Source organism: Agelaius phoeniceus, chromosome 1 (assembly GCF_051311805.1).
Source record: "Agelaius phoeniceus isolate bAgePho1 chromosome 1, bAgePho1.hap1, whole genome shotgun sequence".
Taxonomy (NCBI): domain Eukaryota; kingdom Metazoa; phylum Chordata; class Aves; order Passeriformes; family Icteridae; genus Agelaius; species Agelaius phoeniceus.
In genome coordinates this window covers 48,663,923-48,689,573 of record NC_135265.1, presented here as the reverse complement: position 1 = coordinate 48,689,573, position 25,651 = coordinate 48,663,923, and the positions used below count along the sequence as shown (strand labels likewise).

Here is a 25,651-nt window from a genome sequence, read left to right as displayed (position 1 = left end):
TCAATGCCCTCTCACATAGCTGTGACTTGCAAAGTGAAGAACACGTTCTGGCGCTGCTTCTGAGGATGGCAGGGCAATGGAGCCTTCTCATCTTGGGCCTTACCACCAGGCTTTATGATTATTTGGTTGGTTCATCATAGAGAGAAGAAGGTTCTTCTGTAAAGAAAGGAGGAAGATACAAGACAAACCACTGCGTATTTATCTTTAGATGGAAAATAAAAATTGCAGTCATGCTTCATAAGCTAAGGTGTTTGTGTGAGAATGAAAATTTATTGCTAGCTGAGCACCTGCAGAACCATGCATATTTAGCTTGAGATTGTTTAGCACTACATTTGTTTGAAAAGTATAAGTTCATCATAATTTTCCAGAAAAAAAACAACTTTTGGAAATGTTAAGCCATCGCATGTCAGTGGCTCCTTTCTTGTTTTTCAATATCTGTAGAAGGTCTCAAGTTTTCTTCCAGATCTTTGTTTAAATTGCAATTCTAATGTCTCCCAGAGGCAGACAGAAATAACTGTTGCTTTATTTTAGCTTTGCCATGAGAAATTTCTATAATGACTCAGGAATGTCAAGGAAGAGTGAGATAAGAGAGAGGGGAAGCAGTGGAAATTAAACATACAGTGTCAGAGGGGAAAGGGCAGAGTGAAGGATGTTGGAAGAAGACTGATGCTGAAGCTGAAGCAAATGACAAGCTATCTTAGGAAGAAAGCAAAGTTGGTGATGAGGATGAATGGAAACGGAGTCTGTCTGCAGTAGTCTCTTACCCTTCTCAGGAAGCATATCTTAAAGATTTGCTTCTTAGACTTACCTAAAGCACCTAAATGCAGAGGGAATGGTGAAGCCTACCATATGTGATAAGGAGGCTTAGGGGAAAAAAAAAAAGCAGTGTCAAGAAAAGGAAGAGAATCCCTGCAGTTTCTGGATATTTAAATGCTGCTTGACCTTTCATTTTGGGTCTAAGGAGGTTTTTATGATCTCTACTGAATAGCTCTCTGAACCTCTTGATATTAACCTGCAGCAGACTGCTAAAAAGCTTGTTCTCTATTAAGACAGGATCATTTTACAAAATTGGTCTGTAGAAATGCTCCTTTTTAATAGTGCAGCAATATTCGTTGAATTGCCTGCTCTGGGACTTATTAGAAGTATTAATGCAGCTACAGTGGATCTTGCCTTTCTTTCAGTTCTGTATTTATTTCCTAATCGCAATGCATCTCTATTTCATTGCCAAGCTCTGATTTTGGCTTGGGAATCTGAGAATTACATCTGCAGTTGCCATGGGCAATATGCTTTGAGACAATTTCATCTTTAATGTGAAGGATTAAGGGACTGGCTAAGTCGATATTTCTTCTCAGTGAAGGAGAAATGTTTCTGTCTGGTGGTTTCAGCCTCCTGGATTTTGATGAAGAAGCTTTTGAAGACACCTGTCTTCAAAATTTTGCTTTTTGTCAGTCATTAACTCTTAGATATAAGGTATAAGCTTCACTACTGAAGCTGATACAGACTTTAAAACCCATAGTAGTCAAGTGTGGAAAATCCTTCACATAGTCCACTGCCTTCTGAGGGTCTATTCTGGGATCCTGAGGTAGTGACAGACTCAATGAATAATTCAATGGAAAATCATAAAGGCACACTGCCATAAATTTAGAAAATCTTTTTGATTTTGAGGTTGGTGTCTTGTAAGGAGTTTTTTTGCTACTGGGAAATTTGCATTATTTCCCTGTGATCTTGTCATGATACTTAAATTTATTTTATTTTAAATTTAAAAATAACTTTTAATGTTTTTATTTAATAATTTTGCATATTTTTATTTTATATATTTTTTCTTTATTATAAGTTTGGGGTTTTTTAAATTAGATTTCAGAACAAATTTTTATTTTATGGCCAGGCCAATGGTAGGTATCTTGTTAAACCTCAGACAGTTTTCCTCATCCCATCTGTCTGTCAAGATCCTTCTTCTTACCCTCCTGTAGATCAGCACTCCCATCCACCTCGGCATCATCTGTGAACTGACTGAAGGGGCACTTGGTCCCCTCACCCACATCATTGACAGAGGTGTTAAACAGGACTAGGCTCAATACTGATCCCTGGGGTGCACCACTTGTGACTGGACACCAGCTGGATTTAGTTCCATAGATGGATGGAACTATATAGTAGATAATTTAAAATAATAATAACTGTACAGAACTGTATTCTACTACTAATACTGTCAAATTCTAATGCCTTAACAGGCTACAGACTTGCATTTGTAGAACTGTCAAGAATATGGATAACACTGATTTCCTAAAAATTTCACCTCCTTACATTTTTAAAAAACATTTTTCAACCTCTTCCTCTCTCCTCTCTGCTAGTCAATTAATCTCATTCATTTTCTTCTCATGCTATGATTCTCTCACTCAGTTTTTCTTTTTTTCCCTTCCATTTTCTGAGCTGCTATTGTTTTTTTTCCCTTGCTTATTTTTACAAAGAACATCACTAAGATATTTCCTGTCTGCCCTCTCTTGGTAATTTTCTTTTGTTTTTCTATTGAGATTTTTGTCTGGACTTTTTTGCTCTTCCCTAAAGAAAAAAAAATATACATTGTTGTTGAACACTACACATTATGGTGGATTTTTTTTTTCTGCCTCATGGTAATGGGCAGTATTGATCAAAGTCACAAGAGGAAGAGAAGAGGATCTGCAGAATTTAATACTCCTGTACTGTGAGCTTATTTTGGTTTTTAATTGTATAACGTCTAGTGTATTATAAGCTGCATTTCCATGCTTGACCTACCCAATTCTGTAACTTCACAAGGACTGAAGACAGGAAAAACTGGTAGAAATAGATTTGTAGTATCAGAATAAAGGGAAGCCAAATAGATTTGTAGTATTGCAATAAAGGGCAAACCAGTGTCAAGAAAGTACTGTAAGATGGGATGTGAGCCAGCAGTGTGCCCACGTGGCCAAAAAGGCCAATGAAATCCTGGCTTGGATCAGCAGTACTGTGGCCAGGACAGTGATTATCCCTGTGCACTCAGCACTGGCGAGGCCACACCTTGAATCCTGTGTTCAGTTTTGAGCCCTTCACTGCAAGAAGGACATTGAGGTGCTGGAGTTTGTCAAGACAAGGGCAATGGAGCTGGAGAAGGGTCTGGAGCACAATGAGGAGCAGCTGAGGGAGCTGGGGGTGTTTAACCTGGAGAAAAGGAGGCTCAGGGGAGACCTTATTACTCTCTACAACTCCCTGAAAGGAGGTTGTAGCAAGGTAGGAGTTGTTCTCTCCCAAGGAAGAAACAGCTGGACAAGAGGAAATGGCCTTAAGTTGTGCTAGTGGAGGTTTAGGTTGGATACCTAAATTCTTCATGGGAAAGGTTGTCAATGACTGGAACAGCCTGCTCTGGGGAGTGGGGAGTGGTTGAGTCACCATCCCTCGTGGTATTTAAAGGACATGTAGATGTAGGCACTTGGAGATATGGCTTAGTTAGTGCTGGACTCAGCAAAGTTGGGTTAATGGGTGGACTGAATGATTCTGCGATTCTGTGGTGCCAGGAATTCTACTTCAATGTCCATGGTCTCTGCTTTTGAATATTTGTTTTCCCCAAGCAAAATTTAACCACTGTGGCTGCTGATTGTGAATGTCTGGTGGATCTGCAGCTCCTTGTGGATTTTTGATGGGGAGGTGGAGGAAGATAATAGGGTGAAGCACTTAATGAGCATTAATGATAGACCTCCATTTAAAGGAAGGTTGTGTGGGCTTGCGGCTTCCTCACTACTTTCCTTCCAGTGGCAAAGTAACTGTTGTGATAAAAACGTGACTCAAGCCAGGAGTATGCTCTATAGATAGAACAAAATGTTTTTCTGTCTTGAGCTGTGTGTTATATTTCTTTCCCTGGTATTGTTTTCACCACTTTATGAAGGGAATGTGTCCATTCCCTGCTTATTTCTCCTCCGTAACCACAGTGATAAAGGAAATAACATTAAAACCATGTCCTTATCAGCTCTATTTATAGCATTTTACTTTGGAACAGGATATGAGTCGTGAAGTCGTGAAAAGAGTACTACAAATATAATAATGAATGTTGTAAATCTGTTGCCAAGACCAGGAATGATTTCTCTTTGGATATTTATAAGAACCTATTTTTTTTCTTTCCCCTTTTACTGTTGCTGTTTCCTGCAGAAGATCCATATCTGTCAAATTTGCCTACAGATATTTAGATGCAGTAAAGGGCCGTCCATCTTACTTTCTTAAAGAAATGTGACATGGCAGCACAGCTTTATTTTGTACAGCAAATGCTAAAAAAACTGATGCTTGTAGAGAGTGTTTCTGAGGATCATTTTAAGACTGCTTTACATATTGATTACTCAAATTGCCATTTAATTTGCTCTATAGCAATACACAGTGCTTTAACTATTTCTATGGCATTCTTATTGATTGCTGTAATTCTGTCTTACATTATATGCATATATGGTGTCACATTAAATATTTATGTGCTCATGAAATGTTAATATGTCGGGTTAATGTGAGACTCAACAAAGTGCATTTGCCAGAAGCGAGGAGAAATACATCCCCATGCTTCCCTCTTCCTCCCCCTTGCCCTTTCAATTTGCCTCTCCATTGATTTTATTACCAGTGTTTCTCTGCTGTATCTAAATCTGTGTCGAAGCAACCCCCTGCTCCAGTATGCAGATTTTATGTTTTATTATGTGAGAGATAAAACAGGGTAATAAAAAGAATGAGGGAAGTAATCTTAGGGAGGTATTGAGACACACAGCTTTCCATTGTGCTGGTGCTACTCTATCATTGCTTCTGCTTTTGGGTGTAGAACTGTAGCTCTATCCTCCATGAGAGAGAGTGAAGCAGGATGACTCATCCAAAATATAAAGTCATATTCACATGTTTCTTGAACAGCGGCTGCAGCAACGTAAAACAAAAATAGCAGGGGTGTTTCTCTGATTTACCGTTACCCAGAGATGACATGGAGCAATTGCCTGGCATTTAAACCAAAACTTCTATAAGGAAAAGTCCTCTTGGCGGACTCTGGAACATGACACAGTACTATTGGACAAGACCAGTAAAAATTTGTGGTGATAAAGTATATATCATATCCCTAATGATTTTGTAAGCTTCTCTGGGAAGTGTAAGCAATCAAAGGAAATATCAGCAGCACTGGAAAACAAACCAGAGAGATCACGTTTTCTCATAACACGGAGAGCATCCATCCTCTCACATCCCTGGGTGATGGGTTGGGAGCAGCTAGAAGCTGCCCTTTGTACTGTAGGACTAAAATAGATGCTTTTTGAAGAGACCTTGGCATGCTGTGTAAAGCACGTAACTTTCCTACTTGCTTTAGGGTTTTCACTCTTTTCCCATGTGTAACTGCTTCACAGGAAAGAAGCACTAAAAGCAGGTCTCCATCTAGACCTAAACAGTCAAAACCAAGATCTGAGGAGTGAGGGAAAGTTTTTAGTGCCATCCAGCATTGAACTGCTCCTTCCCTCCACCTTTCCTCCTGGTTTTGGGTGGAATTCCAGCCTTGAAGCCCTTTGCAAACCTTTCTTTACTGCAAAAATGGAAAGATTTAAAACAAACAAGTAAAAAACCACAAACAACACAAAAAGCCAAACTAACAAAAACCATGATGGAGATGGGGGCTAACAAGACAGGATGAATGCAAGGCAGAGAGCAATGTCTAAACACCTGTTTGTGAGAAAAAATGTGAGATCTTCTGGGATTCTCTGCTGCTTGGCAAAATATCTTACCTTTGAAATTCATTTTCTTCTTCTGTCCCCCTTCCCTAGGCTATGCAGCACCTGCTTAGGATGAGGGGTTTTTTTTGTAAAGTGCAAAGTTTGTTCTGCAAAGACAATTTTTTACTTCAAATTTGTTTTGACAATTTCATTTTTTCCCAGACCCTATTCTGCTCTTTCTTTTCAGGCTCACTGCTTCAGTGAAATCTATAGTATTTTTATAACTTTTCATTTCTTATTTAGTTGTAGTGCCAAGGCAAACTTTATCTCCACTGTATCAGATATGGCAGAACTTAATGGGTATAAAAATGTAGAAGGAGTTATTTTCTTCCATTTATTTTACAGTGTTGCTCAATAGAGAATGCAAAGACTCTCCTTCAGTCATTTTTGCACCATTCATGGGCTTGATACAAGAGTGATTGTTCTCTCAAATGTTTTGCACATAAGCAAAAATTCTTTTCATAATAGAGAGAATGCAGACATTTTCTTCCTTTGTGTGCTGTTTGATTTTATCATTTGAGACTACTTTGAAGACTGAATACAATAATGAAAATTCTGTCCCAATTTGGTTATATAGATCCTTCTAGGTGTATTCATGCCTATCAATAATTTACCTAATTTCCTTTATCCACCACATATTTTAAATGAAGCTATTTCTTTCTCTTTGGCTTCTACTTCAGTTTCTCCAAGTCAGGGTGGTGCAGAACAGCAACATTGCATAGCAATGGCAAAACTTCCCAGTTGGTCATGGACCAGCACTGTTTATATGTTGCTTACTGCCTCAGACATAGAATCATAGAATGGTTTGGAAAGGACCTCAGAAATCATGTAGTTCCAACCTCAGAGCAGGGAAACCTCCCACTTGACCAGGTTATTACACAAAGCCCCATTCAACCTGGGACACTTGAACAGTCCTAGGTATAGGGGATCCACAGCTTTTCTAAGCAACCTGTTCCAGTGCCTCACCACCCTCACAGTAAAGAATTTCTTCCTAATATCTCATCTAAACCTACTTTCTTTCAGTTTCAAGCCATGGCATAAATGGCATAGGTCATTTAGCTGTGGGGAAGACTAAGGTTTATGAAAATACATTTTCCTGAATTCCTCATACAGTTTCTTAGACTAAGTCTGATATTTCCTGTAAATGTTGGATGTGGAGAACAGTGTCGCAGCTCATGAGTTCTTCAAACTGATTGTTTTCCATTTTGATTCCACCTTCAGATTGTCCTGGAGAACAGCAGTCGAGAAGACAAGCATGAGTGCCCATTTGGCCGAAGCAGCATTGAGCTGACAAAGATGCTGTGTGAAATTCTGAAAGTAGGAGAGCTACGTAAGTTGATCTGTTTGACCTCTAAGAACTCTGGAATGAGTTCAGTGATACCTGAGGATTTTCTTCCAAGAAGCATTTTTTGGTATAGTTCCACGTAGAACACTGGCACTCAGAATGACTACGTCTGTTTTCTCTCTCTTACTGGTTTGTGGCATCACAGGGATGAGGGTGGAATAGAGGAAATGGGCACCTATTCTTTGGCTCTCTTCTATAAGAAGCAGGAAAGTTGCATAATTTCTAGAGGAGTCAGTTGATTTCCCATTGGGTGATTTGGTGTAGGAAACTTCGTGGTTGTTACATTCCACAACCTTGTCCATAGGTTGGTTTTATATAAGTATCATGGTCATTCTTTGTTGGATTGCTAATCTAAACCAACACATCCCATTTTCTCTTAGATACCTGAAGCTCTATCTAAATATCAGATGATAGACATGAAATTTACTCTGAAAGCATGATATTAAATACTGTATTTTAATACAGAGTAAACAAGTTGTCTTTGGCTTCAATTACAGTCCCTTGACAAATTGTTAGATACTATCAAACAGAAGAGCACGTCTGTATCTTCATTAGTATAGAGTGTTGGTGTTTATTGATAGTATAAATTTCAGTTACCCATCAATAATATTTTGGATCCAGCTGTAGTCTGTTTTGGCAAGCTCTACCAACAAGTTTCATTTTCTCCTTGCAGAAGCAGGGGGCAAAACTGAGATGCTTTGCCTCCCTCAGAGACATCTTCCTTTTGAATTTTTTTCCCTACTAAAGATCTTTTTCTTTTATCTTTCCACCCATGTCCATGAAATGTAATGAGAGAAGAGCAATGCAAAAGGCAGCAAGAGAGCACATAGGTATCATCATTCCTACTAGCCCTGATGCCAACACGCATCAAAAGTTGTTTTAAAAGTATAATTTGGCTGAAACACTTGAAGTTTTTAAATGTAATGTCTTGAGAGAATTTATTGACCAAAAAAACCCCACAACTGCCTCTGTGCAATGGACCAGGATAAAACCTGTGCATTTCTTGCAGCTTCCAAATTGATATTTGTGTTTGACAGACCCAGACAAATGAGACAATATTGGCTTTTGAATACCATCCTAAGTAAACCAGAGTTATTAAGGGCCACATTCACTAGGTCTATAAATAAAGAGTTTAGCAACTATTTTAGATGTTTGGCAATGATAGTGTGTTGTATAAGGTTCAGACTGTAGCAGACACGACTCTTTAAAATAACCTTACTGCTGCAGTTGAGGTGTCTAATGCCAAATCACGCATGACAGATCTGCCTGATTTTTTTCTGCTGGTAAATGTAGGAGGGACATATGATCTCAATAAAGCTGTAAGCCTACTTGAAATAAGTGCTAAAGGTCAATTTTATTTTTACAAATGCACAGAAGAGTATCTAAAACCCAAAGAATAGCTTTGTACATTGTGTTTTAATGCATGTCCCATCACTTCATGGGACTTTCACTGGAATTTGTTGCTAAAAAAGATGATTGATCTTGAGGTTAGCCAGGTGTCTCAGATTTCCTCCTTGCAGTGTGATAAGTCATTCGATAAACTTATTTTTTTGCCATAGACAGGTTTGGCATCTATATATGCAGGGGGCTGTATGTTGATGATTTGCTTTTTATGATACTGTTTGTCCTGATTGCTTCTAACTTCTGCAGATAGATCCTTTCATGTTTTAATTTCTTCCTTATCTTTTTTTTTTTTTAAGTGGGGACTGTGAATAAGCTAAGAGGAATTGGGGTAGGAGCTCAGTTACCATATCTAGAAAATACCTTTGTTTTAAAAACAAAAGGAATTTTGATATTTTAAAATCTGGTTTTTGTTTTGATTGTAGGTTGGTTGGTTGTTTTTTGTTGTTTTGGACAGCGGGTGTTTGTGGGTTTTGGGTTGGTTGTTTTTGGGGTTTTTTTTGGTTAGAGTAGTTCTGTGGTTTGGAAGTGTGGAGTTAAAAAGAAAACTAAAAGGTTCCCTGAGGATAGCTCTGGCTAAGAGATGTTACCTGCTAATGTTCTGAAGGCACTTGTTTCAGTGTTGCTGAGGCTGCAAGTCTCTGGATGCTTGGTGTGCTGAAGTGCAGCAGCTCCCGTGGTGGTCATTTATAGGTGTGGGATGCTGTAAATGTTATGGTGCTAAGGAGAAGCATACCGGTGCTTCTGTTGATAGAAACCAGATGTAGCACGACTGATTTCTGTAAAGTCGTGCTGATCTACACCCACAGAACATCTGTCTCTGGATGCAGCAGTAGGTCTGTGTCGTGGCCTTATATTCACAGAGGACAGAGCTAAGGTTGCTTCTAACTTATCTTGACAATTCACCTATTCACCAGTGTGCTTCCTTAATGGTTTTGTTTATGTGGAACTCTAATTGTCATTTGAAAAGGCTGTAATAAAATACACCTTTAAAATAATGTGCAGAAAATTAATTTCCTGAAAATGGCTGTCGCAGCTGCACATCTAAATGACCTGTGATCAGCAGTATATTTTGATAAGAAATGCAAACTAGAACTGACAGCTCAGGAGAATGTATGTTAAGGTTTATGCTTCACTTGATATTAAATACTGTATTGCTGAATAGGATTGGACATCTTAAAAACCAGTAGTTACAGTTCAGGGCAAAGATGTCCCCATGAGTTTGTATGTCGTAGGTTTCAAAATATGTATTTAAGGTGGCCCATGTTTCTCAAAACTCACTATTACTGCATTGCAACGTAGAACTTTCTTTCTTAACAGTTTCTGAATTGTATAATTTAAAAGCCACAATAAATGACTTTTGCTTGTGAAATATTCAGCAGCAGAAACTTTATTTTAAAGTGCAGAGTAGATAAAAGCTGTTAGATTGTCCATTATTTATGAAGAGCACTTTAATGCTGATTATATTCCCCTTGCTCCACCACATAAAATACCTTTGGGCAACAAGAACACATTTTGCTATTTCTTTTTGGTCCTCTGAAGCACACATTCATCCCAGAAAGGACTCACAAGACTGTGTTAAAGGCATGATAGTCTACTTTTGTATATCCACAAATCCAGATTCTGGACTTCTTAATTCTTTGACTTTGATTCCAAAATGTCCATGACTTGAAAATTTATCTCTTTTTCAGCGAAGCATTTAAGTGTATGTTTAGATCCTGTGTAAATAGAGAAAGCTCAAGTGCAAGCTGTGAGTTGAGCATATGGTAACTGCTTTACAGAGGTGGACTTGCAGAGTAGAGGAGGTAAAACTTAAGAGGAAGGTTGGTGTAGTGTTTTGGTAACATGGAAGCTAGAATGCAACATATCCATAAGCCTCTTCACTAAAACTTCTGATTCAGGAAAGAGTGGGATATTTAACCATAAATCTTTTAATCTTGTGCTACTGTTGCTGTTAAAAAGGCATTGAACAGAATATCTTCAATGAGTGCTTGCCCAGGCACTCATCTTAGCAAACACTGTAGTAATTCTGATTTCTGCAGTAATAGCTTCCTTTGTATATTTTGTTGAACAAGATTTTCTTTCTGTCCTCTGTGTCTTGGAGATGATATCAGACAGGAACACTGCGACCCAGTGGTCAATCTTCCTCTTCCTGTACAGTTAGGTACTTAGACACGCCTTACTCCTAGTACACTGACAGGTTTACAAAGAGGAGAAAAGGGGAGGCCATTCATAGCTCCTCCTAAGTAGCTATGAAAGCTGAGCTAACCTCCACCTTCCCTCTTATTCAAATTTTAGTACATGTCATATATGCTCAGATGAGAAGGAATACCCATGAACAGACTTCTAGCTTTGCAGGGAGAGAGTAACATTGCAGGTAAATGTAAAAATTAGAAGTGATATCCAGAACTGGAGTTAGTATATTTAATGGGATATTAGGGGTTCATTAAACCTAGTACTTGTCATTAGTGAGAAGCTCACCATCTTGCTTCAGTAACCCCAATGCTCTCTGGTCTGAGCCTACAGTGTCTAGCTCTCTGCACCTCTGCTCAGCACATGACACTGTTTCTACCCTTAACATCCCCTGAAACTCTCATTCCTGGTGGGAAATGGTAGTGGACCATGTTACCTGATTTATGCAGAACTAGCAAAACTTCTTGGACTTGTTACCTTCTTTCCATACAGGTTCAAATGAAATTGTTTAGCAATGAAGCAGATGAAGAGGCTTGCAGCTGGCAGAGGAATGATAAATTAATACTGTATGCACTGAGGAAAGACAGTGCTACCAACAGAGCAGTAGTCTAAAGATGTTTATAACATTATGATGTTTATTAACATATATCATCATAACATTATGATGATTTTATATGTCCGTTATCTCTGCATGGCTGAAGTACTTCTGTAGTTAAGGCATGTCAGATTTCATGTATTTTTCAGTGCAGTTTTGAGCAGGACACAGATGTTCAACTGCCTGTGTTCCTATTTGATTGTTTTGATGGGGGGTGCTTTCTGGGGCTTTTGCAAAAATCTGCACTCAAGTTTTAGGACAGACCACAGGAGTCTATGCCACATGTCAGATGTCTATGTATGGATTGTCCTAAAGCTTCTATCAGATAAATATCTTCACTGGGGCTTTTGGTTTTGGGTTTGAGATTTTTTGCTTTTCTGGGATGGGGAATTTAATTGTCATGGGATTTGTTAGAGTGAAATTAACTTACAGTATTTTTTTCCTCAAAAGAGATCTAAATGCATGCATGTATTTTCATGTGCTTGATGCTATTGTGCATGTTTTTGCTATAGATTTCTTGCTGCAGTTATTGCCCAGGTCCCAAAATCAAAATGCTCTAGAAATTCTTACATTGGTGTCCCTTTCTCAGCTAGAATACACTGGGCATTAGAAGGTATACAGTGATATTCATGGTTGTGCCCACTGAGATGAAGGTAATCAAATCTCATGCTTCAAGGAATAGGCTGATTGCTGCAAGGGTCAGGAAGCACTTTTTCTCTTTGCACAATTTTTCCTCTGCATTGCACAATCCATAGTGTGCAGTGTAGTTTGTTTCTATTGGCCTTTCCCTGGAAGCACATTGGTCATTTCAGGATCAGCATTCCAGACCTGAGGGCTCATGCGGTTTGATTTTCCTTTTGCTACAGCAAATGCAATATTTTTATGACTGAATGTCATTTTTGAAATTATTTTCTCCTTGCTTGAAAGCTAATTGCCTTTTTACGCTCTTCTTCCATCTCCTTAAGTTTAAATAGAATAAAGCCCTAAAAATAGTAAATAGAAGAAGAGTTTTTCTTTTACTGGCATTGTTCTGGCATTTCTTCTAATTCCATTTTCTGGAGAGTGAAGAATTTCATGAGTCAAGAAATTTTTGTTAGGAAGTTGAAAAACTTTTCTGGTCAAAGACTTATTTAGTGAAAGATAACAATTTTCTATTTCATCATAAGCTTTCATTATGAATGCAATAAAAGAATTTAAAAGATATTCTAACCTCCTTTGTTGTAGCTTTTTCCTGCATTCATTCTTACCTATACACCTTTTTGTCATTTTGCCCAAACCATCACCACAACAGATATAACCCCTGTTCACAGCAGAAATTAAACAGATTGTGACTGAAGGCCAGAAGATAAGCAACATTGGAAAACTGGTTTGTAGCAGGGAAGGGGGTGGGGGGAATATTTCCTTTGGAAGCGTTGCTTGCAAATTAGCCATTCCTGACTTATGGATATTAAATATGCTTGTCCTTCTTGATGCAAAACTAATAACTTGCTGAGTAGTCTAAATTGTACTTTTCTTTTGTATGAAAGCAGAATCTTATTTTATTGAATAGTCCTCTCTATTTGCTAGCACAATCCTACAGCAGAGAGAAAATTAAGCTTTCTTTTTCTAGGGAGGTAATAATTTCTACACAATTAACATCTTCTTACTCTAAAAAGACTCAGTCTCTTCATGGTTATAGCAAAGTGTGAAGTCTTTAGAAAATTTCTACTGTTATCTGTAAGAATATGAGCAACAGAGCTGCAGACACCTTCGGAGCCAGATGTTTGACTTTTACCACTGAGTGACAGTGAGACAGATTTAGGAATGTTATTTTCTACACAGGGTACTGTTGGCTTCAAAGCTGGCACAGCATTGACTGCTGGGTGAGTTAGCTGGAAAAGCTGGCCTGCCCACTATCCTCTAGTGTTTTTACCTACTGTCTGCCCTCTGTCTGGTCTTTGATCTCTTAGGAGCAGGGATCATAACTTGTTTTGTAGATATGAAGTGCTTCATCTTATTGAGGTTTTGGTGCAGGATTCTTTAGCTTCTTTTAAATTGCATTTACTCAGTTTTAAATATTATTATTAATACTAAAGAGCATGGTGCAGGGAGAGCAATTCAAAAAAACACTCAGGGGCAAGAAAGAGATGTGAGTGTTTTTGCTTTTTTTTTTTTTTAGAAACTGATTATTGTGTCCAAAAGACAACCACACTAGTTTGACTAGTTTGATTAAGACTGAAGAACTCTTTCATCTGGTATTGAAATGGGTAGCAGGAATCAAGACCTGAGAGTTAAAAACTAATCAATTCAAACTGGGAGTAAAGTGAAGGCATTAGCTGTAAGGATGCTGAGCTAGGGAGCTAGTGGAACAGAAGGCTGAAGAGTTATGAGAGGAGAAGAAAGAAGTCATGATGTTGATTTCCTGCAGTTACTGGAAGTTGTAGCTTGGGAAAATTTGATAGCATGATAGAATAACAGCTGTAATTTGTTTCAATGTGATTATTGGAACTCAATTCCAGGATTTTTAACTTTTTAAAAATAGTCTATAGTGCATAAAGTAGCCGCTTCAAAGTCTGGGCAGATGAGACAATAAACAAGAAATCTTAAAGTAATTTGGATTATTGCCACAGGAATAAGTTTCCATAGTTTAAAATAATTTTATTTATTTCCATAGGAAAAATATAAAAATAAAATCTCAAAAATATTTCCCATTTCAAAAACTCAGCATCTCTTCTGGGCCTGTAGAGCTTTGTTACCTGTTCGTTTGGTGTGCTCCACAGCACTTCTTGGTTTCCCAGGAACATAAAAATACAGCAAATTTCTTTCTTGCAATGCCAAACCTTGACTGTCCAGGAAGTGGTTGAGTCACTATTTCTGGAGGTATTTAAAAGATGAGTAGGTGTGGCACTTTGGGACATGGTTTAATTATGGAATTAGCAGTGTTAGATTTACAGTTGGACTTGATTACCTAAGAGATGTTTGTGGCCTAAATGATTCTGTGATTCTAATCATGCTTTGAAGAAGGAAGAATTATACAAAACCTTGTAATAAAATTCAGGGGTTTAAAGTTCACTTGAAATGCAGAGGAAAGGAGCTTCAGAGGGTTGAGATGTTTGCTGCTTTCCTGGAGCAATTTCCGTATGTTTTAAGGGCTACTCATTGTTCACTGACATTTTAATTCTGAGCAGTTTTTTTTACCTCCTAATTTCTTTTTGCAGTAAATTTTGTAAATATAGATTTACTAAAAGTGGCCATAATCTCTTGCATTTTGTAGCAAGCTCTTGGGGCTGCAAAGTCGAGCAGCCACACGTTGGGCGCCAAAATATTGGAATATGATCCCAATATTACCGGATGGAACGTGCCTGGCCTCGTCCGGCCCTTGCTGCTTGACCAAAGGCGGCAGCTGTGGTGTTTCACCTCAGAGACACCTTTGTCTGGCTGGGTGTTGCAGCTGGCACTTGGAACAAGTCCAGGCAAGCACGAACTCAGGTTTACCTCTAGTGGAAAGGCTTTAGGCGAGGTGAAGGAAAAGGAGACGGATTCTGCTGTAGGGTTTAATCCAGCGTTTTATTCCAGGGTCACAGATCTCTGAATCTTATAACAGCTACAACAGAATCGCCACCGCATGGTCTCAGTGTCCTTTTAAGCTCGGGGGGAGGGAAGGGATAGGTGTGCCACCAACCAGGTGGGAGGGGGGAAGTCTCAGGGGACAACTGACACTTGGCTAGGCCAATGACCCCAGAGCTGAGAAGCATCTTTTGAACTTCACCAACCAGACTACGCCCTTGCTGGAATATTAAGCTTGATGGACAGCACTTAGCAGGAGGCAAGGGGAGGGGAAGGGAGAAGGTATTGCCACACCTGGGAAAGGACTGGGATAGCTAAAACAGGATATTGCTTCACACTGCAACAGCAAGCTATGCTTCAGATCTGAAGTTAGCCCTTATGATTTCACAGCACTGCTGTGCATAAAACTGAAAATTTTGCAGCTGGTCCTTTTCGAAGAGTAAAGTTGCTTAATGAATTTTACACAGAATTGAGCAATGTATAAAACCTTTTTTTTTTAATGGCAAATTTGAGTGAATATTAATGTTATTTTTTATAATCCAGAAATGTTTGTGTTGGCAAAGGTAAAGGGTTTTCAGGGTGAAAGATAAGATGTGTTGCAGGTGAAGAGATGCACCTCTTCCAAACAAAGGCGGAATGATTTTGGGAGTTGAGAACAATTGCATTAGCAGGATCTCCGATGAAATGAGCATTAACTACTGATTCTTTTAGTTCCCAAGACAAAGCTGGACTTGCAAAGGCCAGTAAATGTGTAGTATTCTGGGATATGCATAGGGCCTTGCAAAGAATGCTCCCTTCACTCAGCAGCTGAGTATCCTTTAACAATCCTTTACAGGAGTGGCTTTGAGGTAGTCAATGTACTGTTAATTGTCTCTGGTTATATCCCTGCACATGAAGTTTGATGGATGCTTGCAAGTCACTGGAGGCACTTCTGGGTTGCTGTAGACTGTACAATCAGGTCCTCACTCAGAAAGCTTTACTCTCTTAGACTTTTAAATTTTGTTTATTCTAAGAAAAATAGATACCTTTTAAAACTCTGAATCTGCAAGGGGAGCTTTGGAGCTCTGCAAGTATTTCAGATTCAGATTGCCAGGCATCTGAGAGAGAAACCTGGACAGAATGCCTTGGTGCAGCACTCACTGGGGTAAGGCAGGCACTGAGTACAGCTAAGACACATTTGTCTGAAGCTTGTCTCTGGTTAACACATGCTGCTTCTGGAGCTAGGCATTAAAACAAAGCAAACTATTTATGTTTATTTAGGCAGAAAAAAACCTTGGTTCTGTTGCTTGGTGGACCAAACAGGTGAAAGCAAGTGGTCTCGGGAAAAAAGACAACCAAACACTAGACCAGAGACACTAGTTAGGTTTTGTCATATAATTGTGCTTATGTTTTGACACCAGACAATACTGTGGAATGCTATTTTAAACTTATTGAACTTATACCCACTTGAAACTAGAGGTAGAATTGTTTTCATGGAAAGGTTACACTTAGCCATCAATCGTTCCTAATCTCTTAAAAAGGGGATGTGCCTGGGTTTTTTTCTTTGCAAGAGTGTTTTCTCAGAGGTAATCAAAACAATGAAAACAAAGTAATTAGAACCTGAAATCATAATATATTTTCTGTAAATTATTTACCATACACTATAAATATTTAATTCTGTCAAACTGCCCTTAATGTATTTTGTTGTAAATCTCTTACAGTCTTCTTTGCAAGTAAAAATAACAGTAATGGTGAGTAACCTGAATGACTGGAGCTATGCTGTGAAGGTGACACAGGTTTTTAACATTGGGTTACTGATGTTATGTATGTGTTGAAATACCATCTGCCACCTTCGTTTCTGTTGAAATGCTTCCTAATGAAAAGCTTAAGAAAATTAGCTTCTTACAGTTAAACTTCATTTGCCCTTCTTGAAGAAGCATAGATTGGCTGGAACTGGGGCAGGAGGAAGCTACAGACCCTCAGGCATCTCACAGGCCTTAGAGATGTTCACATTCAGCAACAGCTTTAAATAGTGCTGGCTAAGTCAAATGAAAACAGGAGTCTATAGGGTTGTATTTTGTTCTGTTCCATGAGGGGAGATTTAAAAAGAGAGTACATCCACTCTTGAAACTGCCCTTTCAGCTTTGCTTCTTTACTCCACAATTTCTATTCCATATTCCTTGATTGACAGAAACTTTGTATAAATGTTTAAATGTCATGAATGAGTTTTCATGTAACATTTCTTTATATGCGGGAAGCAATTGAATTTCTTGTTTCGTAACATTTCTGGTCTCTTTGTGCTGAAGTTATGTCATGGCTATCTTTTGTAAAATGAAAAATAGCTTCCATGTAATTTTTAAATATAAACCTGAAAGAAGTGGAGAGGGAAGAGTACTTTTGATTTTGGGAGAGGAATTCCACATAGCCAAAAAAATGGCTAATGGCATTATATCAAATGTAATTGTGATGTAGTGTGGAGTAGAGACAGGAGGTGAAGCCATGACCTGCTGGAAAACTTTGGATAAGGATCCCATCACTCCTGTACAGCACAGGAAATGTAAGTAATGGCACAACTGGCACATTTTCAGCTAATGTAGCTGCACTTTCTGTTTTGTTATTTCCTGAGAGTTTTGAAAAACTATGGTCCTAGTTCTTCTCGAGGGCTTACAGTTCCTCTCACATTTTTGTTCCTTAGGAGGAAAGGAAATGTTTGTCAGGAGGTCCATATAGGCTCTCAGGACAGCTCTCAGAAACAGTCTCCTGTAATTCCAGCAGGTTTTGGACAACTTGGAGCTGCATTCTTTGTACACATTAGTTGTGTGCCTATATGTGCTGATAAGTCATTAGAGGAATATAATTTCATGCTTACTCCAGGATCTTATTACAATGTATGCTTTGTTAATAGGAAGACACAAGTGCAAGCGCTCATGCAGATTGCTGGTCTTTGTCTTTGAAGCCAGGCTGTCAAACTAATCTAGGCTCCTGTAATTTTGTATTTCCTCTGTTGGGGATGTTGTACCAAAATTGAGCTCTCTTTGAAGAATTATTAGATATGTAAATGCTTTCTGACAGAAGAGCTGTTAGCTGCCACTGAACACCTTTTAATGTACTGTGTATGTCCTGTTGGCACAGAGTGCTGAGACTCTCTTCTGGATCTTTCCAAGTACTTTATAAAGGAAAAAATTGTGTCTCCAGTTAGATATGTCCTATTTTTCCCTTATGCTTTATTTGCTACTGAAGTTTGTACACACAGTTTATTCTTTCTCTTGCAGTTTCAAATGCTGTGCATTAACAGACCTAGGGCCTCCAGCACTTCTAGGTTCCCACTCTTCAGTACTAAGCACCCTGCTTATTTTTCCTGAGTGTTTGTGTTTTATATGTGCACAGCTTGCTAATAATTCCCCAAACTGGCTGGTGGCTCTATTTTCTCCCCTAATTACCAGTACAGAGCATCAGTTTAATTATTCTATCAAGCCTTTAAGAAAGGACTTAAAACATCTATCAGCTCTATCCACATTTGTTGTCTCTTCACATCAAAGACCCACTTGCTGACAGACACTTTAAAAACCACAGCATAATGATGTTAGCTACAGGCATGTATGAAGTGGCTGATAAGGAGATAGGGAAAAGTGTGTGACTCTTTGTTCATCTGAAGTAGGTTATCAAGACAGAAAATCATTGCTTGTTTGTGTACACTTGAGTGGGAAAGAGGTTGTTGGTGTAACAGTGACTCTCTCAAGCTTTTTGCAATAAATTTTCTTCTGGTGGATACGAAGTCCTGTTTGATTGTGCTTAGACTGGATGTGCTTCATTTTTTATGTTTGTAGCTTTTTAGCACAAATATTTGCATAGTAAAAATCTGAGGGAAAATCTCTGATAGTTAATTCCTTGGGCCATTCCAAGCTCTAAGTGACAATTAAGCACCAAACCTACCAAAACAGAAAGCACAGCAAATGGCTTTATAACCACAAGTTCCACTTGTGTTCATCTTGATATTGCTAATATATTTGTCCTTCATGTGTTTAGGTCTCCATAGTTTTTGGCATGGAATACAATATGTTCATCCCAATCAGTAACAGGACATTGTTTAGCTGTACAAAATGGGACTGAACACTATAGAATTCATGTTTGTCACAGGGTGCAGCAGAGCTTGTAGAACAGAAGTTCTCATTTTCCAGGTAGGCTGCACAGTATCTCAGTGAATAGCTCAGTTGTTAATCATTTGAGGTTTTTAGAGTGCTAGCAAGCATTACCTGAGAGATAAAAGACACTTCAGGAGATATACCTAAGCAGGAAAAGTTACCTGAAGCCTTAAATAGGCAAAAACCTGATTGAGCCATAACACAGGAGTGTCATTGCTAGTTTTGCTTAAGGCAGATGCTGTTATCAAAACAAATGGAAACATTTTTTAAGAGGAAAAAATCATCAGAGCCAGTGCCAATTAAAAGATACTAGGAGGAAGTGAATGGTTTTCCACAGAAAACAATTTTGAGTATGTCTGTCTAGGTCCCATATTTATTAGTTAATCAGGATGCAATTACTTTTAAATTAGGCTTTGATTTTTATGCTTTGCAATACAAAAATAAGATTCTTAGCTTAGAAAAAAGAAAATTCAACCAACAAACAAGAAATGTCCTCTTTTTGAATTCTTAAGAAATCTCTGGTGAGACTTAATAGGTAAAAATGGAAAATGTCCAATCGCTGTCCCATTTTTTTTAAACATTAAGCCTTGTGATTTCAGAGGTAACAGTCTTGCAGGTATCAAAGACACTCTGTGTGGAGCCACAGTGCAAGCTGACCATTGCCATGAAAAACAGTGAATCATCTATTATAAAAAGTTTTCAGACTGTAAAGACTGTGCAGCCCCCTCTTTTTTACTTTTATTGCCAGCTTTTCTTATATCACTTTTTTCCAGGTATGTTATGTGAGGGACTTGTGGTAAGACTAGAGCAATTCCTACCATGACCAGCTGCAAGGTGCTGTTGGAACTCATGGCCCTGATAGCAGCTAAGGGCTTAGATGTTGGTAGTCTTTGCCTAAATTAATGTCCCAGAGTCCAATGTATTTCCAGTTGGGAAAGTTTGCTGCATTTTCATACAGTAATTCATTATCAGGCTTGTTATAAGGATGTTATCTGGAAAGTCCAGAGGACAACTGATCTACAAGAGTATTTTGATCATGTGCTATATTTAAAGGCATTAAAAGTCTTGAGAATAATTGAAGTCTTGAAGTATTCTTGAGCTTTATAGGCACGTGCCTGGAAACTGGTCCTGGAATTCTTCTCTTCCTTCAGCTTCCCACAGTGGAGCCATCATCTACCCCTTTCTTTTCCTACCTCTTCTAAATAGTGGCAGGCAGCTGTAATATTTTCTAACAATTATTTCCTTGTGTTTCAAAATTATACATTTTTGGTTTCATGAATACCTAGGACAGCTACAGGATTTTTAGTGCAGGTGGTCTAGAGTTCAGTCTCTTGTGTTTACTGGCGGTGCTTTGTTTGTGCAATGGTGAGATTCCATTTGATTCACCCCCACCCCCATTGTTAAATAGCATATCTTCATGTTTTAGCACCATTTGGGTTTTCAATCTTTTTAAAAATATTTGCATATTAATAAGTCATTGAAAAACATTATGCAAATTTGATATCATGATGAATTTATTGTCTAATGAAATGGCCTTTAAGGGTAACTGTAGAAAGCTACTACCAGGGAGATGAAATTTACTTATAGTTAACTTTTCTGTTTTCCATATAGGAAATTCAGAAATGCCACTGAAATGGTGGAGAGGAGGCATACCTTCTTGGGCTTTTGGAGGAGTTGGTTTGGTTGGGTAGTTTGTTTTGTTTGGTGGTTTGTTTGTTTGGTTTTCTTGTTTTGATGTAAGATTTCTTTGTTTGATGTTGTCTGGTATTTTTGGTTTTTGGTGGGAGGGGTTTCTGTTGGTTTGGTATTTCTGCTGGATTAGCTCTCTGGTTTGTCATTGTGAGGTTAGAAAAAAAAAAATTCCCTGAGGATAGCTCTGGCTAAGGAATGTTACCTGTTAATGTTCTGAAGCCACTTCCTTTGGTGTTATTAAAGCTGCAGGTCACTGGCAAGCTATGTGTGCTGGTTTGCAGTAGGCTCCTGTGGTGGTCATTCATAGATAGGCATGTGGAGTAGCACAGAGAATAGTTGACACCTTAATGGTCTGTTTTGATTGCTCAAGTAAAGACATAAAGCTGTTCCTATATCTGCATCCACAAAAATTTTGTGTTATGTAGAAAGTGTTCTCTTTAGCAGGCAGTTGAGAGCAAGGAGAAGAGGTGGTGTCTTTCCATTTTTAAATTAGCAATGGACACCCCAAGACTGATTTAAAAGTCTTAAGATCTCTCTTATTTGACCCTTTTTGAGGATCAAAATCTGACATTGTTTTCTCTGCATTTATCAAAGTGAGTTGAGGAAAAAAGCTCTAAAAGTGCAATTTTTCTGATCGCAGTACCTGGAGTTTCAAGAGGATGCTAAATATGGTGCAACATTAGAAAAATTCCATTGTTGGAACTTCTGCATTAGGTAGGTGGAGCCTTAGGTAATTATGGATGTGTTAGGCTGGAATTTTCAGGGATTTTCATGACAGCTGGAATTTTAAATCTCATGGATTTTATATCCTTTAAACTTTCCAGTTAGCTGTGGTAGCAACAGCATCTTGCACTACTTAGTTTTGAAAAAGATAAGTTGACCCTCAGACAGAAAAATTTGCACTGGGAGAGCTATTTCTGTCCCTGCTCACTGACAATGAACAAATAACAGCATTTCCATCATCAACAGTTCCTTTCCTTCTCTTTTCCACCCTCAGATTCCAGGGGTGGGTGGTGACAGCTTGAAGTGATTAGATATATTTTCGGATATCTATTCATTTAGAATTATAAAAAAAAATGTTTTTCCCTGCCACTACTAAATTATGAATTTTTTAAGTGTTTCTGTAGATGCTAAAGCTGCCACAGTTATTTATTTCTATTATTCACTCCAGTTTAAAACTTCTTCTGCAGTGTGTGTGTGTGTTCCTTTTGTTTTCTCATTAAATGAACTTCTGCAAGGTCCAGATTACTGTACAAGTATTAATGGAAAACAAATCTTCCCATGCATGGACAGCCACACCACAAGTGGTGGGTTTTATTGGAGATTGGATTTCACTTAGTACAGCAGGGGACAGTATTCACAAAGAGCCTTGCCAGAGCATTGGCAGGGAGGCAGCTCTAGAGGCTGGAGCGAGGATCAGACGTCACCCCTTGTAGCACACACACATACACCTAACAACCAATTTACTGGGGGACTAATTCTCACTTCCCTATAAAATTCAAAGTTGCAGCCAACTTCCCCAGGATTTTTTCCTGATTTATTGAGCTCCTGTATATCCATTCACAAAGGAAATGCAGTGCTGTATGAGTTGCACAAGGAATTGAATTGCAGCATGCATTTCTTGAAGAATTTCTGAACACAAAATAGTTAAGCAAAACCTCTGTATTATTTTTGACAAAAGAGAAAACATAAGCAAAAATAAAGGGCATCTTGTCCCCATGAGAAGTCAGGGGAAAAAAAATTACCATTCCAGCTCATTCTCATTAGGCTAAGCTGCCCCAGTGGAGGAAACATTTACATTTCATATGATGAATTTATATACCATTATTGTGCCGGGATACAAGAGAATGTAGGTTAGAGTCTGTTTCTACACCCTTTGTGTCCAAATTTTCTTGACCTCACACAGCACAGAAAGCTTTTTACAGGTGTAACTATAATATTGTCAGGTTTTGTAGTTAAATGAAAGTTTGTACCTTAATTCTATCCATTTTAATAATTTGCTATAGATAGTGACCAACTGTGAAGATTTGCTGTCCTGAATGCCTTTGCAGTATCAGTTCTACAGGAAAGACCATGGGTCAGCAAACAGGTTAAAAGTGAGATGATGAAACTGCTTTTCTTCTAGTTGAACTAAAGATTAAGCCTTTAGTCTTTAATTTTAGTCTTTAATCTTTGTTAAAGATTAAGCAAAGACAACATAAGTAGTGAGGTTTAAAACACAGATGCTACCTGAGAAGAGTATGTTCCCAATACATTTTTGAGGATTTGTCTTTCAACTTAACTGAACTGAGATGTGATCTGAGGTCTTTTCCAAGCTCTCAGTATGAGTCTGTGTTCCCTATATCACCCTCTAGGTCTGATTCATGGAATTCTGTGAGCATTATGTGCTTTTCAAGAGCCCCAAAATGTCTCAGAAGGCAGAAGAGGCCAAAACTACATCCCACTGACAGTTTCAGGGAACTCTATGACTTACCATGTCTAAGACAGCTTATCTTTTTTAAAAAATTTAAAAATAAAAAATCCTCCTGGTATAGTTGTACTGGGGGAAAAAATAGTGTGTAAAGCAAGCTTGGTTTATTTCCTTTTTATCAAGCATTCATTTTGAAGGGTAAGTCATCTCATTAGTGGGAGCCCATCTGCTCCCGTTTCTTGCAAGGTAGTCTGATTTGTGTGTGTTGTGTGTATGCACAAAGGATTTCAGTTTCAATCTTGTGTTAATTCCCATTAGACTTAGGCAGGAGGAAAAATGTAATGCTTCAGGAAGAGAAAAGTAAGTTGCATGCACACAAAAACTTGTCTGGAATGGTCTAACTTCTTCCCCTCATAGAGCAGCTATCAATGAATAATTAGAAATTTTCTTTTTTAAGTTGCAGTAATGATGGCTTGTATTGATTGCACCTGAGCCCTGATGCAAAGCAAAGCAAGATTTGTCATGTGGTTATATATTACAGTTTTTAATCCTATTTTAGGTTGTGCCCTGTTTAGTATGGAGTGACACCCTCCATACAGTTTTCAGAGAGCTATTTGTTCTGTTGTCTTGAGTCTTGCAGTATTTTCATCCAGAAAAGTCTTATTACAGCACCTGTTGCAGCAGTGTCTGTTTTATTGCAGTGGAAAGGTCCTTCTGAGATCTGACAGAGGACGTGTTCATTTCTCATTCTTCCCACTTCTTTCTGAGAAACAGAAAGAATGATACAGCAATAGGACTTCTGTTTTCTGACTTCTGTTTTATTACTTAGACATTTCAGAGTTGATGTGAGCTATGATTTGAGAATTCCCAGGAGCACGACTGCAGCTTTTTCCCCTTTACCACCTGCATTTCTCAAAGTGCCACAGACTTTTATTACAGCCCTATTGGAAATCTCAGGAGTGCCATTCACTCAGAACAGATTGATAGTGTTTTCAATCCTGTGGTCTTAAGAAAGTATAACCGGTCTCATTTTGGTTCATATTATAAAAAGCTGATCATGTTATTAAGATGCAAATGAATCTATTTAATGACAAGCCTTTAATAATGATAAACAGCCTACTCCCATTTCTCACAGATGTGTTATCTTTTTTATTAAAACCCCTTTGCTCTCTCATACATTAAACTTTGAATTTCTAAGGTCAGATCAAGGATGTTCATTGATATTACTGTGCTTGGAAGAGGAAGAAAAAAGTATGAGATGCATGGGTCGTACTTCTATAAAAAATGAAGATCTCTTCTGTGTTTCCTTTGTGTCTGAAAGGAAAATGAAGGCTGTCAGTTCTGTTCTACCTAATACATGTTCATATTGTGTAATCCTGTTTCCAGCAGCTCTGCAGTGGGTTACAGTCAACTTTCTTGAGAAGATTTTATCTGCAGTCGCATGTGCTGGAAGCTATAATTATTTTTTTTTAAATAGAAGCTGTAAAATTTATGTTTAGGGGATGTCTTTTAAGTGCAGTAGACATGGATACATCACAGTAAAAATAGCTAGGAATTAGGCAGTGGCTGAAGTTTTGTCCAGCAGTGACTAGTAGCTTTGAATGCTTCAGTTCTGGAGCACCTGGGGCCCTAAGTCCAGGGGCTCAATTTTTGGAGTGTTGAATCACCTTGTCAGAAACCAGGGTCTTTGCACCAGGTAGAGTACCAGAAATTAACTTTTAAAAAACAAGATTAATGCACTCAGTAGAGATTTGGTAGAGATTTTTTCTGCTCTGGAGAGATTTACAGTCTTTTTGAAACACATTAGATTTGAGTGCAATTTTTTCCTCTAGGAAAAATGTAACAGTGGCAGTATTACATATGATGAAGTCATTACTTATGGAGATGAAATTTCACTATTGTACCAAATTGAAATCATTGTGCTGAGATCCCCTTCAAGGAAAATACACAAACCTATCAGTATCTCATTTCACCTTGATTAAGGGGAAATACAACCTCCACAAATGGGAGAGATGGGAAAATCCCAAGGAACTGTAGGAGCGCAGTGTTATAAGGAAGATTACAAGGAGAGCAGAAACAGAAGGAGGTGTTAAGTGTATGATGCAAATGGATGCTGACTGCTTGTAACAATAAAAAGAAGTTAGTTTTCCATTAAATTTTAAGGGTTTTTTGGTCTTTCCTTCCTGCGTCCTACTTTTAAAGTTGTTCTGTTTCATGGTGTGCATTGATCATTTGGCTTTGAGATAACTGATTTCTGACAAACCAGTTTAACTTTTGTGTTGAATGAAAATAAATTTCAGTAGATACATGCATATGGCTAGAAAAGGAAAGAAATTATGGATTTTGCGATGGTAGGAGCAGAAATCAAATTGATCTCGGCCTCTCAGAAGAACAGAGGAGCAGGTGTGACAGTGGCACAGCTGGATCAGTAACTGATACAAATGTGGCTAAGATGGCAAAGGGGAAGAGCTATTTTGTGTAAAAATGTGTTGAGTCTTCCTAATGTTGAATGCTTGTAGGCTCATGCTGATTTATTAAATGATGTAGATTTGCCAGCTTGAGCTCACAACTTCACTTCCACTAATGAAATTTAATTCTTTAGTGTATGACTTCTAATTGGCAGGT

At 38.3% G+C, this 25,651-nt stretch overlaps 1 protein-coding gene across 5 annotated transcripts in view; it reads left to right on the top strand.

Annotated features, from left to right (window-relative positions):
- ELMO1 (engulfment and cell motility 1) overlaps positions 1 to 25,651 on the top strand; it is a 303,458-nt gene that overhangs the window by 148,203 nt on the left and 129,604 nt on the right. For all 5 annotated transcript variants that reach the window (XM_077178465.1, XM_077178469.1, XM_054637468.2 and 2 more), the window contains one exon: positions 6,945 to 7,053. In XM_077178465.1, the coding sequence (XP_077034580.1) occupies positions 6,945 to 7,053 (109 nt within the window). The remainder of the gene's footprint in view (positions 1 to 6,944; positions 7,054 to 25,651) is intronic.